The following is an 18796-nucleotide window of genomic DNA, read 5'->3' as shown; positions in this document are numbered from 1 at the left end:
CATTCTTCGCTTAGTTACACAGATTGCGCATGATGGTGCAACCAGTAACATGTTAGAACTGCTCCACACTGGTATGTACTGGTTCTCTTTACGTCATCTCAGCCGAGATACCAATTTCGTATAAGTGTCGTTGCCAGTTCGTCCATTTGGTCAGTTGTCCCCTCGCGCGCTTCGCGCACGTTTAGTCACGTGGTCAGCTTCTGCGCCTGCGCGCTGTTGTTCCTGACGTTCCAGTTCCAAATCCGTTCCGTTTGTTTGAGACGCAGACGCGTGAAGCGGCTTGCAAAAAGCCATCGTATTGTTGCCGTTTCAACTTGGAGAATCGGACTCTTAAAATCATGAAGTGCAAAAGATAAACGAGGAGAATGTAGTGCTTGAAGAACCAAGTTCCGACGAGAGGCACACCAGAGCTGGCGTTCTCGGGCCAAACCTTGCCGGTCTAGGTGCCCTAACCAAACTTGGCCGTCGAGCTCCGTTTGTTAGCAGTATTTAGTGTCTGTGAAGCCGTCAAATCGTGAAAATGGTGACCAAAGTCGTGCAAGTGACAAACATCGCCCCACAGGCCACCAAGGACCAGATGTCGACGCTCTTCGGGTTTTTGGGGAAGATAGATGATATTCGCTTGTACCCTACTATTCGAGATGTTGCTGTACCAGTCCAATCTCGAATTTGCTATGTCAAGTACAACGATTCATCCTGTGTTGGTGTCGCTCAGCACCTCACCAACACTGTCTTCATTGACAGAGCCCTGATTGTGATTCCTGTGGCCACCTCCGAGATACCAGATGAACAACGGGCTCTGGAGATTATGGCATCTGGTTCGATGATTCCAGGACTACAAATTGAACCTAAACTACCAGCCCATGTTGTGAATCAGGTTGAAGGGACTCCTCCAAATCAGTACATAGTTACCATCGACCCTAATTTGGAGATGGAAGGTTTGGATATGTATCCACAGCTTCCCACATCCTATGACATCAAGAAGATTGAAGAAATACGACGGACCCTTCTAGTGTCTGGTTTTGATGACGATGTCACAGGCGAACAACTTATGGACTTTTTCACTCAAGCTGGTGAGGTGAAATATGTTAAGCTTTGTTCCAGAGATGATGATCCCAATCGTTATGCTCTGGTTGAATTCACTGATCAGCCTGATATAATTAAAGCCCTCAAGATGAATGGTCAAGAATTAAATGGGAAGTGTGTAACAATCACTCATTCAACTCAAGCAATAATTAAGCCCCAGGCTAAAACAAATGAAGCAGCTCAACGAGAAATTGAAGAAGCAATGAGCAGAGTGAAGGAAGCCCAAAATTATATATCTGCTGCTATTGACCCAGTTATTGGTATGCTGGCAAAAGACAAGAAGAGAAGAACGAGGAGTAGATCAAGGTCTAGAAGATCGAGGTCAAGATCCCATAGAAGACGCAGGTCAAGATCCAGACGTCGTTCCAGGTCAAGAGGTAGAAGGTCAAGTTCAAGATCCCGAGGCAGAAGACACAAGTCAAGATCCAGATCACGCAAGCGTTCTCGTTCTAGGTCTCGGCGCCACTCAAGATCTCCTAGAAAGAAACGGTCTCGTTCAAGAAGTCGCAAGAGATCCAGGGATGCCTCCAAACCCCGAAGGTCCCGGTCTAAATCCAAAACTAAATCTCATAAATCATCGAAGAAGAACCCTAAGGAATCCAAAGAAGAAAAAAGCTCAGACAAAGGGACACCAACCAAGGAGAAGGAAACTAAAGATTCTAAAGATAGCAAGGACAAAAAGGAAACTGAGTCAAAAGACTCAGACAAAAATTCCAAAGATAAGGAAAGTGAGAAGAAAGATGAATCAAATGATGTTGGTCCAGAAAATGCTGAAGTGACGGCCAATGGTGACACCAAGTCAGAGCCAGAACCATCAAAATCCAAGAAAGAAGAAAAGGTGAAAGACAAGGACAAGGAGAAAGAGAAAGATCGAGACCAAGACAAGGAGAAAGAAAAAGAAAAGGACAGAGAAAAGGTTAAAGAAAAGGATAGGGATAAAGACAGAGAAAAGGATAAAGAAAAGGACAGGGAAAAGGATAAAGATAGGGACAGAGAAAAGGATAAAGAAAAAGACAAAGAAAAAGAGAAGAAGGACAAGAAGAAATCCCGCAAGTCACCTTCACGCTCACGTACCCGGTCTCGATCAAGAGGTAAAAGTGGGCGCTCCAAGAGGAAAAGTAGAAGTCGCACACCTTCTTCCAAATCTCGCAAAAAGCGCAGCAGGACTAGGTCTCCAGCTCGTGCTTCAGCTCGCCGCAGTAGATCTCCTTCATTCAGACCTCGTAAACGAAGTGGATCTAGATCTCCACGACGAAGAACCAGTCGATCACATTCCCGGTTTTGAGTAATACTGCAGAGGCTTGAATTACATTGGAATCAGACAGTTATAATGCATTTTTTTTACTTATGTTTACTGGTCATTTGTTGGCTTCTTCAAAACACACTGTTGTTTATTCTGTTTGTTTCTTTCCCCCCACCCTTTTTTTCTTTTGTGCAATCTGTTCTTTCAGTTACATTCTTATTATTCATTTTGCCCATCACATGTGTTCCTTGTTTATAGCTGTTCACATTAATTTTATCATTAACAATTTGCACGGGTGATATAGTTAATTGTTCTGTGTGGTAATAATCTACTGTTGTCAAAATGCTGAAGGGTCATACATCGAAGTGTGCTGTAGAGAACTGCATCATGGTTTTATCAATATCAAAGGTTTGTGTTATATATTTCATGAATAAATCCATTCTATAAGCTATTTTCTGTTTTGATTTGTTTGTTTTTTTGTTTGTTAGTTTCCTTCTTGAACTTCTACATGGTAATTTTAAACCATAAAGGGGAAAAAAAGGGGACCAATGTTTTGTCTACAGTAATTTTATTTTAATCTGATTTCTTGAAAAATATTTTTGTTGCTGCATTCCAATTCTAGTCCCTAGACTTACTAAGAAAATAGAAAACACTATCACATAAAACGGAAAAAATACTGACACATTTTGCCCAGTCACAAGGCTGCTAGTATAAAATTGTCAGTGAATCAAATCCAATGCACTGTACATCTTGTGAACACAATATGGTAAAAAATACCTGTAAAGCTATTACATACAAAGTCAAATTATGGCTGGATATGACACCTCTCTGTGAAATCTGAAATGACGACAAATGGCCATACTGTTTGCATTCTTCTAAGTCGAATTGGGCAGCTTTGACACAACTAAACATTGCCTCCTATTAAACCACAGATCATTTACTTCAAAGCTTCTTGGCTGGAACAGCAGCCACATTCGAACAACACCTTAACACCTGTAGTTATCACAGTTCACGCAAATGCAACATAATCATGGAACAAACTATTCAAAGCACCTCAAACATCACAGCCGTACCTAATAGTAAAAGTAAAGTTATTAAATAGTTGGAATTACAAAGAAAAAGAAACAGACTTATAAAAGGTACACAGATTAAAAGAGTTTGACAAGGGGTGGTGTGAGCTGATCATGTTTTAGAGTACATTTGGATCAAGCGTGCCTCCACGCAAGTTCCCCCCTTGAGCTCAGCGCTGGCATTGTTTGTCCAGTAAGACGCCCTAGCGGGGGTGCCGAGTAAACAACATTTGTCATCGAGATGGGCCCGCGCGGGCGGCCCTGGACGCTCCAGAGTCACTAAACAGGTCTCAAACCAAACGTGTGACCCCACCAATGGACTCCCATTTAGCGACTCTGGAGCTCAAAACGCGTCCGGAGTTTTGGGTGTCCCCACGGGTCTTCTGGTCCACTGCGCATCAGCCTGCCGCGGCGGCGCTAGGCCCGCCCGTCCAGCGGGCATGATGTGCGGGCCTGCCTACCCCGGGGCTGACAGGCGCTTGAGGACCCGTCAAAGTGAAGTGGCATTGCAAGTTTTCCCACCTCGGCACTGTGGTCTCCTCGGCCGGTCATCGAGTGGACCGGAGCTTGAGGCGCAGGATGAAGTACGTGAGCGAGCGCAGGATGAGGAAGAAGGCGAACAGGGCGGCCGCGTCCAGCCAGAAGTTGGCGTCGGCCATGTCCATGTCCATGAGGAACTTCTTGGGGCTCTTGTAGTGGCAGTAGGGCTCGGAGCAGTGCAGCTTCTGCCGGTCCAGGCCGTACACCGACACCATGGCGCCCTCGAAGCCGTAGCGCACGTAGCTGAGGTACGACAGCCACTGCAGGTACGGCGGGATGGTGTTGAAGTTGACGAAGAAGCCCGAGAACAGCAGCACCGGCACCGACGTCACCGGCCCGAGGAAGACGCCGCTCTGGAGGGGAAGGGAGGGCGACTGTCAGTAGACTGATTCGGAATCAGTCTGCAGGTCGGTGCCTGTCTCTGCCGAGGTGTCCAGTAGAGGCGTCTCACAGTGGGCCAGAAGACCGGTGGAGGCGGACAAAATTCTAAACGCGTTTTGAGCTCCAAAGTCACTAAACCGGACTCGAACCGAGCGTGTGACCCAACCAATGGATTCCTCGTTCGGGGAGCAATCCATTGGTGGGGTCACACGTTCCATTCAGCGACTCTGGAGCTCAAAACGCGTCTGGAGTTTTCGCCGCCGCGGTCTTTGGCCCACTGTGAACCGCGCTTCTGGTTGCGGATGCTGTCCTTCCTTACCTCCACGGACATGCCCGCGCCGATGAGCAGCCCGAGGCTCTGCGCGACCAGCGACACGAGCAGGCACATCGCAAGCACCATGAAGAAACGCGACGCCTCCATGGGCTGCGCCGTCATCCAGTAAACGATGCACACGTACACCACGGAGAAGGCGAGCTGAGGGCCGAGCAGGAGCAGGGGTTACACAGTGGCATTAGCCGACACAGTGGGCCAGAAGACCGGCGGGGGCGGTCAAAATTCCAGACGCGTTTTGAGCTCCTTAGTCCCATTGAGGGACTCTGGAGCTCAAAGTGCGTCTATGTTTTGGTCGCCTGGGGCGGTTTACTGGCCCACTGGGCGACAGAGGGCGACAGTCGCCCTGTCTCTCTCACTCCCCTACGGGACGCGCCCCGTGAGAGCGACAGAGACAGAGCGATGAAAGCGGGCCGGCGCCGCCGTGCATGCAGGCAACACCACGCCCGCGGTGCAGGGAGGGTTGCCTACCGCCACGGCGGTCACCACGCAGCGCCGCACGGTAAAAACGGTTCCTGGTTTTCCCAGGAACTCCCTGGAAATCGCCTATACCTTCACCATTGGCTTCCTGGGAAAACCAGGTTCCGTTTTTAGCGTGCGCAGCGCGAAGCGTTGCAACCATCGTTTCGTTTGGTTTTGTTTTTCTTACCTGAAAAGGGAGGTCGGCCACCGTCTTGGCGAGGTAGAACGACTTGAGAGAGTACCAGTAGTTGAGGTGTTCCCGGACGAACACGGACATCTCCATCGGGACTGAAACGCAAGAAGGTCGCGTGAGTCATTGGGAATTCCCTGATCCGTCGCGATCGTGGGGCGATTCTGAGACGAGTCCTTTCGTCGCTATGTCTCCCTCACGGCCCTTAGGGACGCTCCATGAGTGCGAGAGAGACAGAACGACGAAAACGACTCATTGCAGATGCTTACACGTAAGGATGGTGGGCATCATGGCGGTGAACATGACGAAGAGCACGGTGAAGAAGATGCAGCCCGCGTTATTCATGACCTTCGAGGCCTCGTTGCCGATGCCGTAGTAGATGGCGCCCAGCAGCAGCCCCACCGTCAGGTGCGAGATGAGCCGGAACTGCGTGAGCGTCTACGCAGCGCGGAGACCAAGCACCAAGTCAAGACGAAAGGTGAACAGCGATATTAAAAATAAATAGGAAAATCCCGGAAGTTGCCTTCCGAACACTAAAAACTTGAGTCTGTCCTCAGAACGCACTTTCGTGTACATATTTTCAATCAATGCACTGTGGGCCAGAAGACCAGTCACACGTCCGGTTCGGGTCCCATTTTTAGCGACTCTAGATCTCAAAACGCGTCAAGAATTTTGGCCGCCTCCGCCGGTCTTCTGGCCCGTTGTGCAGTGGTAGACTCCTCGAGGGGAACACAACACTCACCTGGTCCCTCATGATGGAGAGGAAGGTCCTCTTGAGCAGGATGCAGAACTGGCTGGCGGTGGACGTCGGGAAGCCGCCGCCGCTCAGGGATTCGTCGGAGGAGTCCAGCAGCGTGGTGGCGGAGTGCGCGCAGCTCGGACAGCTCTGGCAGCTGTCTGGCGCTCCCGGCCCGCTCCGCATACTGCTCACCGACAGCCCTGCGCACGCGGTACGCGGTCGTCGGTTCAAATACCGCCCTGCACTGCTATTCGACGGGCGAGACGTCGTTCGTTGGAATTTGAGTTTTGTCACGTTCGTTCGTTTGAACGATCATCTGCGTTCAAAGGAATGTGACACTGGCCCAATGAAACGGCCGTGTCACGTTCAAACAAACGAGACAAAATTAACATTCTCTCGAATAAGACGTTACACGCGTTGAATAACAGTGTAGTTTCTCTCTTTTTTTGGCATGACAGTGCAGTTACCGCAGTCGCAGGTGCTGGCGGAGAGGCTGGCGCCGTTGCCTGGCTGCTGTAGCGCGGACTTGCCGGTCTGGTACAGGTTGTTGCACTTGCCGTTGGCCACGGCCGTCACCAGCTTGGGGACGTGCTCGCCGTGCTCCCCGCACGCCACCTCCATCACTGCCAAACAGAGAGAGAGAGAGAGAGATCATCTTCTGTATTGGCCTGAGCCTGCATTGGCCAAGGGGTTGCACGGCGTCACTACCACACCGGTGGAGGCGGTCAAAGTCCCGGACGCGTTTTGAGCTCCAGAGAGTCGCTAAATAGGACTCGATCCGAACGTGTGACCCCACCAATGGGTTGCTCTCCAAACGAGGTGGGGTCACTCGTTCGGGTCGATTCTCATTTAGCGACTCTGGAGCTCAAAACGCGTCTAGAGTGTTGGCCGCCTGCGCCGGTCTTCTGCAGTGTGCAGGTGCGGTGCTTCGGCATGGCTTGGCCAGGCTGGGCGGGGCTCACCGTAGTCGGCGGGGTTGTGGTAGCTGGGGCACTCGAGGCCCATGGACGCGAGGAAGGGCACGACGCCGTGCACGGAGCCCTGGTAGATGCACTGGCCCTCGGCCAGCGCGTACAACTGGTCGAACATCTCGAAGAGGCGCGCGGACGGCTGGTGGATGGTGCACACGATGGTGCGCCCGCCCTGCGACAGCGACTTGAGCAGCGACAGGCACTGGAAGCACGACGAGCTGTCCAGCCCGCTGGTCGGCTCGTCCAGGAACATGACCGGCGGGTTGTTGACCAGCTCCAGCGCGATGGACAGCCGCTTGCGCTGACCGCCGGACAGGCTGCCCGTCCGGGTGTCCTGGCACTCGCACAGCCCCAGCGTCTCCAGCAGCTCGTCCACCTGGAGGCCGCGGCGGCGAATCAGTACACACAAAGACACACAGACAGACAGACAGACAGACAGACAGACAGACAGACAGACAGACAGACAGACAGACAGACAGACAGACAGACAGACGCTGTACTCACAATCCGGCGCTTGGCCGCGGCGCCGATGTGGTCGCTGAGCTTGAGGTTGGCCGACACGATCATGTACTCGCGCACGGTGAGGTGCGGCAGCAGCTGGTCGTCCTGCATGATGTAGCAGGACATCTTGCGGAAGCGGCGCAGGTTGCGCGGCCGCCCGTTCACGAGGATGTTGCCGCTAAGCGCCGAAGTGCGGTAGCCCGCCAGCGAGTTCATGAGCGTGCTCTTGCCCGCCCCCGAGGGTCCCATGATGGCCGTCAGCTCGCCCGACCAGAAGGCGCCGCTCACCGTCTTGAGCAGCGTCTTGTAGCCTGCGGCAAACCAATGGTGGTTAGCTCACGGCGCTTCCTTCCCGGCCAATGCAGGCCACCACGAAGGAAAAAAAACTTTGTTGAGGTGATACGCACAACCAACCTACGACTGGACTGGACACTTGTATGACGACAACACACCCCAGCTTACAGTTAGTTGTCCGCTCACAAATGTTCGGTCGCCGCTATCAGATTTTGGTTGTGCGTACGTACCGGATTTTCATTGCAGCTATGGAATTCGGCTTATCCAGCAAAGTCAGTCACCACGAAACGAAATTTTATTTTCTTCCTGACGTATCCACTTTGTGCTCACCTCTCTTGCGCCCCTCGGACACAGAGTAGGCCAGGTTGGTGAACTGGATGTCCACGGAGGGCCGGCGCGGCAGGTTGCTGAGGGTGATGGCGGGCTTGCCGCCCCCGCCGGCCCCCGCCCCCGAGCCTGGCGGGCCGCTCCCCGCCGCCCCCAGGCCGAGCTCCACGGCCCCCACGAGCAGGCTGTTCTTGTCGTTGGGGACCTTCTTGGCCAGCGCGCTGTGGCTGTGCACGCCCGCGATGCCGTAGGACACGTACGGCCCGCCACTGTCGGAACGGTGCATGGTTCAAATACCGGCGGGGCCTACTTTTTTTTGCTGCCGGTTTCTTTCCCTATCTCTCTCCCTTACCCGACGAGGAGGCCGTTGTTAAGCCCCTCCGGGCACGGCGGCGGCGAGGATGGCATCGAAGCCACGCCGTTGTCCGCCATCGTGTCCTAGATGTCCAGCTACACCTGCAACAGTCGATAACGCGCTGGTGGGCACGGCGGCTCGACACTGTAGACTGATTCCGAGAGTCGTTTTCGTCTCTCTCGCTCCAGTAGGGGGCGCCCCGTGAGTGCGAGAGAGACAGAGCGACGGAAACGACTCTCGGAATCAGTCTACAGGGTGGATTTATTTTTCAACAGCTGCATTTACCTGACCCCGCAGGGCATGCCCCTCCCCCTCCCACCGGACGGAGCCACCCTCGCACAGTGAGGCGTGTCCCACCCTCACGCCGTGCTGCCGTGACGCAGGTTCAAATCCCCCCAGCCGCCCGATTCCGAAGCCCCGGTTCGTCGCTCTGTCTCTCTCGCGACCCTTCGGTACGCTCTGCGAGTGGGACGGAGACAGAGCTACTTCCCCGAGGCCGCCGTTCCTTCACTTCGGCTCGAGACCGAATTGGCGTTTTGCTTATTTATACCGTAACCAGCTGCCGCCGGCGAGAGCAAGGCGAGAGCGTGCTGCATGGGAGTCTGCCCCCCCCCCCTTCCCCTTCCCATACCGCAAATCAAACATTATTGTTTCACTTACACAGGAAACGTGATCGAAACATTATTCCAGAAAGGTCACTTGAACAAGGCTCGAGTGAGATTAGTTTCTTGATAAGAAACATACTGGTTAAGAAAGTAACGTGATGCCTGGTGACGCTGTCAAAATATGTGACGATCACAACGTCATGCCACAGTTTCCCAACCGTCTTTGGTTAAAAACTAAATTAACTCTTATTTAAACGCAATGAGTGTTTGTAGCAGGTTTAAGTCAGCAAGTTACGTAATGGACCAGACAGGGTTCGTACTCTTTTTCCTCTTCTTTTTTTCTACTGGTGCCCAGGTGGAAGCAAGCAGCGGCACTGCTGTCGGGCAGGCTCTAAAAGTTTGTTGATGATTTGGCGGCGCGCTTCGGCCCTACAGCCCCGCAGCACAGTGCAGCGTGAGGCAGCACGGCCTCGACCTTCTGCCTGCTTCTGCCTGCTTCTGCCGCTCTCCGGTGCGGTAGGCCTCGGCGCGCCTTGGCGCCTTGGTGCCTTGGCGGCGGGGCACGCCCCGGCAGACTTACGTCTCTCGCTGGGCGCCTCGGTGTCTCGGTGTCCCGGTGTCGACACCACCGCCCGTCTGCCCGTCGCAGCCTCCGCGGCTCACTGTTGGCAGTCGGCGGCGCTGGCCTGGCTGCCCTGGCTGGCCGCGGGGGCCGCGACGACGGCGACGACGGGGGCCCCTCGGGGGGTCCGCGGCGCCGTCCTTGGGCAGGCCGGCGTTGACCCGGACGACGGCGTCATCGTCACGTCGCTAGGCAGGGCACTGTAAGCCGCGGTGCGCCGCCACACCTGACCAGCCTCGACACCGCGCGCACCGCGCACTCCGCACGAACGCCGTCAGCTGTTGGCGGGGACTGTGGACTGGGCCGACTGGGCCCCACTGGGGTGGCGGCCGGGGCAGGCCGGGGTGGGTCGCTGGCGTGGGGTCCGAGGGTGCGGTGCTAGCACACTGGCAGCGCAGGCTGCCAGCCCCGCAGTGCTCGCCGCGCTGGGCCCCGCTGGGTACACTTTTATCGACCAGGGCTGCTGCGCTGCGCCGCCAAGCCGCCAAGGCGGAGTGAGAGAGAGGGAGGAGAGCGGGAGCCGGGCGGGAGGGGCCAGGCCCTGGCCGCCCTCGCGCCCTCGCGCCCTCGTCCTGGCTAGGCCGCGCTAGGCCGCGCCGGTGCACGCGTACCGACCGAGGGGCGTCCGAGGGAGAGGTGGGCAGCGGGTGCCACGGGTGCCACGTCGACGAGGATCGCGACGGTCTTCAACGAGAAGGCATCCCGGAGCTGGGAGGGGAGGACGCGGTGCGCGGATGCACTGTGCCGAGAAAGATTCCGAGAGTCGTTTTCGTCCCTCTGTCTCTCTCGCACTTATGGGCGTCTCGCATAGGTGCAAGAGAGACAGACAGACGGAAACGACTGTCGGATTCAGTCCGCTGGAGCTGCGATTCCGGGTGTCATTTACCGTCGCTCCCCCGCGCCCTGACGGAACTGTTTCGGTGGTGTGTTTCGGTAACTCAAGGCACCGAAACATCTTGAGTCGCGGGGGCCCGCAACAGAACGCCCCGCGCGTGCGAGAGAGACAGAGCGACGAACCCTCGGAATCAGTCTGATGGAGGGGATGCGGAGGCACGAGTCTGTGACCCGACCTCCAGGGCGCGCCCCTGCCCCCAGCCAGCACCGAGAGTCGTTTTCGTCGCTCTGTCTTCCTCGCACTCAGGGGGCGTGCCGTACGGGTGTGATAGAGACAGAGCGATGAGGTCGACTCTCGGAATCAGTCGGCAGGCCCCGTTCTGTTCCGTTCCGGGACCGCGGCAGCGCCCGCGAAGTCGTGGGTAGGCAGCCCAGCCCTGCCCGGCAGCACGCCAGCGCGGCACGTGGCCTACCCTCGACTCCGCAGGGGCTCCAGCTCTGACCTGCTCTGACCGGAGAGGAGTAGGGACCACAGAGAGGGTCCCTAGAGAGGAGGAGAGAAAAGAGACACGCTCAGTTACAGGGTAAATCCATCTCCATGGGATTCCCAGGAGAATCGGTTCATTCCTAGGAGACGGTTTTACCGTGTAGTGTGTAAATGTAGGCACACACGGACGGAGACCCGTGTGCAGCTTGCTGTATACAAAGCGCACTGCACACAATATTCGTCGATTGACAGAAATGTTTTGGGTTCGAGCTGCGTAATATGGGCCAGGGGAGGGTGGGGGTAATCAGGGTGAGCTGGTCGTTACCCCATCCCCTCTCCCCCTCCCCGGCCCGGCGTTTCCTCAATCGGCCTGCGAGGCAGCAACCCTCTGCCCTCTGCGTGTTTCCAGCCTCGTCTCATTGTCCCCCGGCCGGGCATCAAGTTGCAGTCTTCCACCTATGTCCCTGGTCCCTGTTCCTTACATGTGCGCTCTGCACAAATACGTGTTGATTTAGGCTGTACGAATACATGGAGGTTTGTTGAGTGTCCAGAGGGTCTTGGGTCTTTGTTGTAGCCTATGCCAAGATTAGCCGCCACTGCCGTGTCGACGACCCATACCTTCCACAAAGTTCCAGCAGCGTTTTAGCAAAATAAATGAGCAGTGGGCTAGCCCTTCGGCCGTCCATGTGACTGGGCCGGCCCTTCGACCGGCCCTTCGACCGGCCCTTCGACCGGCCCTTCGACCGGCCCTTCGACCGGCCCTCACCCACTTTATCGTGCAAATAACGTTGCGCGGTAAGGGCGCCGTCCGTCTTGGCGAGGCACTCGCTCTCTCTCACACTCACCCTCTCTCTTTCTCTCTCTCTCCCTTTCTCTCTCGCTCTCGCCTGGATGCCATGAATAAGTTGGGGCGCGAGGTCACGTGAGCGGCAAGGCGTGCCGAGGAAAGGGGGGATCTTTTCTTCCAGGGAAGCCACACGCCGCACGGCGGACGCGGGTTCGAATCCCACCGATCCCACCACGCCCCTTGCCTTGCCTGCCTCGCCATGCTCCGAGGCGTGCTTCTTGCCAGCAGACTGATTTGGAGCACTGCTTTTGTCGCTCTGTCTCTCTTGCACCCTTGCAGGACGCTCCATAAGTGCGAGAGAGACAGAGCGACGAAAGCAGAGCTCAGTCCGCGGGCGTTGCGCGTTGCCAGGCAACGACATGGTGCCGGCACTGCCACTCTCCCCGCTAGAGTCGACACTCCGAGACTCCATCGTTCATCTGTCAGGGACACGCACGGCACGAGGGTGCCGAGGGGTCGTTATTTTGTGACGACACTTTGCCGGTTTTATTTTGTGCGAACGATGATGAAACTGTCCAGGGGGTTCAGGGGATCGCGAACGACTTCGCCCAGTGGGCCGGGGGCCGAGGGGGAAATCACTCGCGTAATAGTCGGGTCACCAATTCTAAGTATTACGCGTAATAGTAATAGCGTAATAGCCAATTTTTTTAAAATTTTCCCTTTTCGGGGTCCAATTTTAGCCTAAATCTGGATATTTTCGAGCGTAATAAGCCTTCTGTAATAGCGTAATAGAACGTAATAGGGAGTAGTCGGGTCACAGTTTTTAAGGGTGATTTCCCCCTCGCCGGCGGCGGTCAAAATCCCGGACGTGTTTTGAGCTCTAGAGTCGCTAAGTGGGACTCGAACCGGACGTGTGACTCCACCAATGGATTGCTCTCGGGATGAGGAATTCATTGGTGGGGTCACACTTTCGGTTCGAGTCCTGTTTAGCGACCCTGTAACTCAAAACGCGTCTATAGTTTTGGCCGCCTCCATCGGTCTTCAGGCCCAGCAAAACCAAGAGACTTTGCAATCAGGGTCATTCCTGGGGTTTGGTTCAACTGGCTTGAAGTAAGCTTTTGAAGTGGCCCTTTGCGGGTGGGGTGCCCTTTTTCCCCTGTCCCGATAGCAGTGAGATCGGCCTCGAAAAGGGCAACCAGGGGCGATCACTCATGGTGAGCTCCTGGCACCACACCCACCACAGTTTGGCCACAGCCTTTTACCGCCTCTCCTCTCTCATTGCACGTACATCTGGCTGGGGCAGAGCGGGGTAGGGGAAGGGGGTGATTGCCTGGAACTTGCCTGCCTTCCTGGGAGTGAACATGTTGCAGATGGCTTATTGTCAGGCGTGTTGGAGATGTGGAAAAGGGGAGGTCATGGAACTTGCCTGCCTTCCTGGGAGTGAACATGTTGCAGATGGCTTATTGTCAGGCGTGTTGGAGATGTGGAAAAGGGGAGGTCATCCCCCGCCCCTTTAAAACTGCCACTGGCATGTTCGTGTGGTGTGTTGTCGTGGCTGCGGCGGTACAGCTGGTCCAGCCGCCCCTGCGCCAGACTCCCACACTGTAGCAGACTGCGGCACGCTGGATGGGGTAGGGTAGGGTAGGGCTCCGCGCTCCAGCGGCTCCAGCCGCGCTGGCTGACCCACTTTGGTTCCGGTGCGCGTGTCCTCGGCGTCCTCGACGTCCTCGCAGTGGGTGGGCGGAGAGGAGCGAAGTCGTTTCGTCGCTCTGTCTCTCTCGCACAGTTTAAGGGACGCCCCATGAGTGCGACAGAGACAGAGCGACAAAGCGACTCTTCGAAATCCGTTTCGAGAACCATATTCCAGTGCTTAGCAGTACCGCTCGCCGCCCCGCTGCCATCCAGACCAAACATTACGCGACATCGCCACTCCCCAGGGAACCATGTGATGTGGCCTGCGGGCGGAGCCTGCGGCCAGTCCACAGTGGGCCAGAAGACCGGCGGAGGCGGCCAAAACTCGAGACGTGTTTTGAGCTTCAGAGTCGCTAAATGGGACTCGAACCGAACGTGTGACCCCACCAATGGATTCCTCGTTCGGAGAGCAATCCATTGGTGGGGTCACACGCTTGGTTCGAGTCCCACTCTGGAGCTCAAAACGCGCCTAGAATTTTTTCCGCCTCCACAGGTCTTCTGGCCCATTGTGCAGCGCCCTTCATTATTGTCTGGTTCATTGTAATTTTCTCAATTTTCTTCTGCTTTATAACGCGCACAACTGCAAAAATTGTTTTTGATGTTGGTGAATTGCGACTCAAAGGTGGATAAGCACACGCTATAAGTGCTGCATCCACATGACGGTTCGAGTGAGACAGAGCAACTAAGCACAGAGTGCAATCGGTCTGCTGGAATCCTCCCCCCCCCTTCTCGTCAAAGGCACCAGAGTACTAGCAATGGACCATAAGATCCCCCACTTCCCCCGCCCCTTGGCGCCCCCTCATGGATGCCCCCCTCTCTTATCCCCCTCCTCTCCTCTCCTCGTGCCCCGTCTAGTGTCTCTGTGAGCAGGGGGCATCGCCACTTCATGCACCCGTGCGTCTATACCCCAAGCGCCAGGAAAACAACTCAGCGTTTTTGCGGCAAAGTTGCGAACTTCTGTTCACAAATCCCGAGTTGGCAGTGTCACTAAGGGAGTTTAATGCCGACAATCGCTTCCACTGTGTGTGGTCATCGATGCGACCGAAAACACATGTGAAGAAATTAGCCTCTCCTTGGTGACCTTCGATCAGATAGTCCTCGTGAGCTCATGGATGAGATAAGAAGTTCTTGTCCCTGCCCCCCTCCCCTCCTTGCCGGTACGCCTCTGCCTGCCCCCCCCCCCCCTTCTCCTGCGAGCTGGTGTTCGGTAAACACACCAGTTGCATGTCAGCGGTTTCTGTGCCCTAAAGGATGCTCTCGCTCAGGTTCCAGAAGGTGTTTTGCAAAAGCAACACCTTGAAAAGATGCTTCCACTCACTAAATTCGAATGTCATTGGCACAGAGCCCGACCACACGAGCGACGAGTACCAGGTTCGTCCACATGCTTATAATAGGTTATGGTACTTGTGTTATTTGCCATAAGTTTCACTGTTCAAAGCAAACTTTATTGACCAGAAATTATTACATATCTGATGTTTTTCTCTTAATGAAAACCGTCTTGTTTTAATCAATCCTGAAGGAAAACTACCGTGGCATGAAAGCTCTTGTTGATGAGCTACAGACTGTAGTTGGCAAAATAGTTCAAGGAGGGGGTGAAAAAGCTGTGCAGAGACATGTTTCCCAAGGAAAGCTTACTGCTAGGGAACGGATTAATCGACTTACGGACCCTGGCTCTCCCTTCCTGGAGCTATCACAACTAGCGGCACACAACATGTATGGAGATGCTTACATCCCAGCTGCAGGAATTATCACAGGCATTGGTCAAATTGCCAAGTAATTGACGTCTTTTTATGTTGGGTAATTTCATTTTGCAAATAGCTTGCCTTGCTGATTGATGTTTTCATTCCAGCACTGAATGCATGATTGTAGCTAATGACGCCACTGTTAAGGCTGGTTCCTACTACCCTATGACCGTGAAGAAGCATTTGAGAGCACAGGAGATTGCGGAACAGAACAACTTGCCCTGCGTGTACCTAGTTGACTCTGCTGGTGCAAATCTCCCCCATCAAGCAACTGTCTTTCCAGACAGGGACCACTTTGGAAGAATATTTTACAACATGGCCAACTTATCTGCAAAAGGCGTAGCTCAGGTTTGGCTCAGTTATAGTGATCACATTTTTTCTAAGAGAGATAGAATTTTTTTATTTTACTTTTTTTTAGATAGCAGTTGTTATGGGAAGCTGCACTGCGGGTGGTGCATATGTTCCATCAATGGCTGAAGAAACTGTGATTGTGAGAAGGCAAGGTACTATATTCCTTGCAGGACCACCACTTGTGAAGGCCTCAACGGGAGAGATAGTTTCTGCTGAGGAACTCGGAGGAGCTGATCTTCACTGCAGGTACATTCCTCCTCTTTCTCTACAACTTTATTTTCATTTTTTATGTTATCTTGTCTCAATTGTATGAAATAATAATTCCTTATTCCTTTTTCTTGCAGTGTTTCTGGAGTGACTGATCACTATGCCCTAGATGATGAACATGCTTTGCACATAACAAGACGAATCGTTAGAAATCTGAACAGGCCTCATATCCCTCAAACAACTTCAGCTACATTTGCTCCGCCAAAGTTTTCTGCTGATGAATTGTATGGCATTGTCGGTACCAATCGTAAAAAAAGCTTTGATGTCAGAGAGGTCTGTTGTAAATCACAGCATTTGGTTCCCTTTATCTCTTATTTTCTTATTTTTTAGATGTCAAAATTAATCTTTTGTAGGTCATTGCCCGCATAGTTGACGGTTCTGAATTTGATGAGTTCAAGGCAAAGTATGGAGATACATTGATTACAGGATTTGCCCGTCTGTATGGTAATGTTGTTGGTATTGTAGGAAACAACGGTGTTCTGTTTCCTGAAGCAGCTATAAAGGTAAGTAATGATCTGCTACAGTACACACCTTCTACTATCAGCTATTCACATTTAATGCATAACGTGATAACTTTCAGGGAACACATTTTATAGAGCTTTGTTGCCAACGCAAAATCCCCCTGATCTTTTTACAAAATATCACAGGTAAGGCAGGAATCCCTTAAAGTTTTTGTGCCCCATTAAAAAAATTACTGTTGAAAAATAACTTTTGTTTTTCTTTTTTCAGGATTTATTGTTGGACGTGAAGCCGAAGCTGGTGGAATAGCTAAGCATGGTGCAAAAATGGTAACAGCAGTAGCTTGTGCCCAAGTTCCAAAGTTTACTCTAGTCATTGGTGGTTCCCATGGTGCAGGCAACTATGGAATGTGTGGACGTGCCTACAGGTAAATGCAACTCTCCTCTGTTTTTTTGGATCTTGTTTCAAGCAATTTGCTGAAACATGTTCTCTTATCTTTTGTGCAGTCCAAGGTTTATGTATATGTGGCCCAATGCACGCATATCTGTAATGGGTGGAGAACAGGCAGCTGGTGTTCTTGCTGATATTACACGAGCCCAACATGAAAAAGCTGGAAAACCTGTGAGTCTCTCAATTTGAAAATTATTAGTGAGCCTTAATTTTTGGAGGCCTGCACTGCATACTCAAATTACCTCCTTCGTTCCCTATTCTTTCCTAGTGGACACAAGAGCAGGAAAAGAAGCTAAAAGACCCGATAATCCAGTCATTTGACAGAGAAGGAAGTCCCTATTACTCAAGTGCCAGGTGCTTAATCTTATCTTCAGTGAATCTTGAGGTGAGCACATGTAAACGATTAATTTCACTGAGCTGTTTCCTCCTTTTGTGCAGGCTTTGGGATGACGGTGTCATAGATCCTCGAGATACTCGCCAAGTGCTAGGCCTTAGTTTGAGAGCAGCTCTCAATGCCCCCATTGGGGACACTAAATTTGGTTTGTTCCGCATGTAAGCTGAGTCAGTTTTAAGAGGTAGGACCTTTGTCTTGTACCAAATTCATTCCAGTACTTTAGACTGCGAATCTGATTTGAAATATTGAGGTTTAGGGTAAGTTCATTTGTTTTGTGTAGAATTAAGTTAAGTAAATATCTTATATTGTTATCTTGTTTTGTTGAAGATGTTTTAGGATAATGATATAGAGCACCTAATGAAAAGTTCAATTCAATTTACATCTTAAACTATTTTTCTCCCCTTGTTTATTTTTGAGTAGGGAATGTTTGTAAATTTGTAATTTTTATTTTTGAGTCATTTTTCAGCTTTGTATTAAGTGATGTGTACATTACATACCTGGGCCCAGAAAACAAGACTGACACTTCACTTTTAAAAATTTGTTACCTGTTATGTGTGAAAGTTTTGTTTTAATCATTGTTACTTAATCTGTTATGGGTTTTATTTTTTTGCGTTTTTCTGTCAGGAGGACCTATTTCTTGTTTTACTATCTGAATTTTATAATAAAGTGTGTTGATGTTTCAGTTCAGTAGTTTTCTCTAAAACTTCTCACATTCATCGCTGTGGGGTAGTAGAGGATTGAAGAGCAAAGCGCCAAGCGTCTAGGTTCCAGGATGGAGTTGGTGTAAACAAACTGGAGGCCTGGAGTGAACTGGAGCAGCGGAGCAGCGGGCCTTGGGAGTCTGCGGCAGTCTTGGGCAGTCTGCGGTGGTGCCGCGACCGCCGCTACCCCGGATTGGCGTTCCCCCGTTGCCATGGCAACGGGGCTAGCCTCTCCAGGAGGACCGCCGCGCAGGATCTCCCTCCCCCAACTCGATATGAATACGGTGCGCGCACATTCGCGCTGCCTAGCCTGGCATACGCCCCAGACAACTCAGGTCAGTGGATGGTTGCTCAGTCCTGTCACGTACCCGTCGTGCGCGTACGTCTTGGCACTGAAACCCGAGGACAATTCTCTGGCAGCCTTTTGGAAGCGGTCCCCGGCAGGCCAGTCGGGCTCCTTGCCCCTTCCCCCGCGCGACCTCAGTAGGCGCGACTGCCGCGAGCGCCCCCTTGACCAGAGCAGTGAGTGCCTCTGATTGGTGGAAAAGGGAAGAAATGCCACAGATGTTTTGGGAGAAAAAATCACTGCGCTGGCTCCTCGCGAAAGGTCGTGATTCTGTCTACGCGTTTTGGTGACGGCGCGCGCGTTGATCGGTCCGAGTGTTATGCCGACACAGACCGCCTGAGGTGTCCAGACCAACGATGCGTTCTAGTCCCCCTTCCCCGCGGGGCCAGCGGGGACGAGTGGGACGAGGCCATGGAATCGAACACGAGAGGCCGAGGCGCCTACTGCTGGCAGGGCTAGGGCCCCGTGCCTGGGTCAGGGCTAGCGCGGCCAGCCCGTCTTGCCTCGAGGGCCTCGGCCCGTCCGCCCCCGCGCCACAGCTCCAGGCCCTCGCGTCCGGGTCGTCCGGG

General features: G+C 53.1%; 3 protein-coding genes across 3 annotated transcripts; 2 read left to right on the top strand and 1 right to left on the bottom strand.

Annotated features, from left to right (window-relative positions):
- The first annotated feature begins 185 nt into the window (after positions 1–185).
- Positions 186–2780, top strand: LOC117654433 (probable splicing factor, arginine/serine-rich 7). The gene has a single exon (XM_034401061.1). It carries the CDS (start codon positions 521–523, stop codon positions 2369–2371), a length of 1851 nt encoding a protein of 616 aa, XP_034256952.1. The 5' UTR covers positions 186–520; the 3' UTR covers positions 2372–2780.
- A 1016-nt stretch (positions 2781–3796) lies between these two features.
- LOC117654431 (ATP-binding cassette sub-family G member 4-like) lies at positions 3797–9792 on the bottom strand. The gene is made up of 11 exons (XM_034401056.1): positions 9676–9792; positions 8488–8591; positions 8139–8404; positions 7518–7825; positions 7005–7389; positions 6510–6665; positions 6046–6242; positions 5573–5741; positions 5301–5401; positions 4640–4795; positions 3797–4292 (listed from the first exon to the last, which is right to left on the bottom strand). The coding sequence occupies exons 2-11, from the start codon at positions 8565–8567 to the stop codon at positions 3948–3950; spliced, it is 2163 nt and encodes a 720-aa protein (XP_034256947.1). The 5' UTR covers positions 8568–8591; positions 9676–9792; the 3' UTR covers positions 3797–3947.
- Positions 9793–14692: 4900 nt separating this feature from the next.
- Positions 14693–17862, top strand: LOC117654435 (probable methylcrotonoyl-CoA carboxylase beta chain, mitochondrial). Its single transcript, XM_034401063.1, has 11 exons — positions 14693–14888; positions 15037–15290; positions 15367–15607; positions 15678–15856; positions 15955–16150; positions 16231–16380; positions 16458–16524; positions 16607–16763; positions 16843–16957; positions 17055–17140; positions 17225–17862. Exons 1-11 carry the CDS (start codon positions 14769–14771, stop codon positions 17340–17342), a joined length of 1683 nt encoding a protein of 560 aa, XP_034256954.1. The 5' UTR covers positions 14693–14768; the 3' UTR covers positions 17343–17862.
- The last annotated feature ends 934 nt before the right edge of the window (positions 17863–18796 follow it).

Source organism: Thrips palmi, unplaced genomic scaffold (genome assembly GCF_012932325.1).
Source record: "Thrips palmi isolate BJ-2018 unplaced genomic scaffold, TpBJ-2018v1 HiC_scaffold_10, whole genome shotgun sequence".
NCBI classification, from domain to species: Eukaryota; Metazoa; Arthropoda; class Insecta; order Thysanoptera; family Thripidae; genus Thrips; species Thrips palmi.
The sequence above is the reverse complement of the archived record's forward strand: the minus strand, read 5'-3'. Positions and strand labels throughout refer to the sequence as shown.

What these genes read in the sequence shown, in the direction of transcription:
- LOC117654433 (XM_034401061.1), top strand. Translation starts at nt 521, where the DNA reads ATGGTGACCAAAGTCGTGCAAGTGACAAACATCGCCCCACAGGCCACC.
- LOC117654435 (XM_034401063.1), top strand. Translation starts at nt 14,769, where the DNA reads ATGCTCTCGCTCAGGTTCCAGAAGGTGTTTTGCAAAAGCAACACCTTG. An exon ending in GGAGCTGATCTTCACTGCAG is followed by an intron (nt 15,857 to 15,954) that starts GTACATTCCTCC and finishes TTTTTCTTGCAG; the next exon opens with TGTTTCTGGAGTGACTGATC. An exon ending in CTTTTTACAAAATATCACAG is followed by an intron (nt 16,525 to 16,606) that starts GTAAGGCAGGAA and finishes TTCTTTTTTCAG; the next exon opens with GATTTATTGTTGGACGTGAA.
- LOC117654431 (XM_034401056.1), bottom strand. Translation starts at nt 8,567, where the DNA reads ATGGCGGACAACGGCGTGGCTTCGATGCCATCCTCGCCGCCGCCGTGC. An exon ending in CGCCAGCACCTGCGACTGCG is followed by an intron (nt 6,243 to 6,509) that starts GTAACTGCACTG and finishes CCGCGTGCGCAG; the next exon opens with GGCTGTCGGTGAGCAGTATG. An exon ending in TGGCCGACCTCCCTTTTCAG is followed by an intron (nt 4,796 to 5,300) that starts GTAAGAAAAACA and finishes CTCGGCCCTCAG; the next exon opens with CTCGCCTTCTCCGTGGTGTA.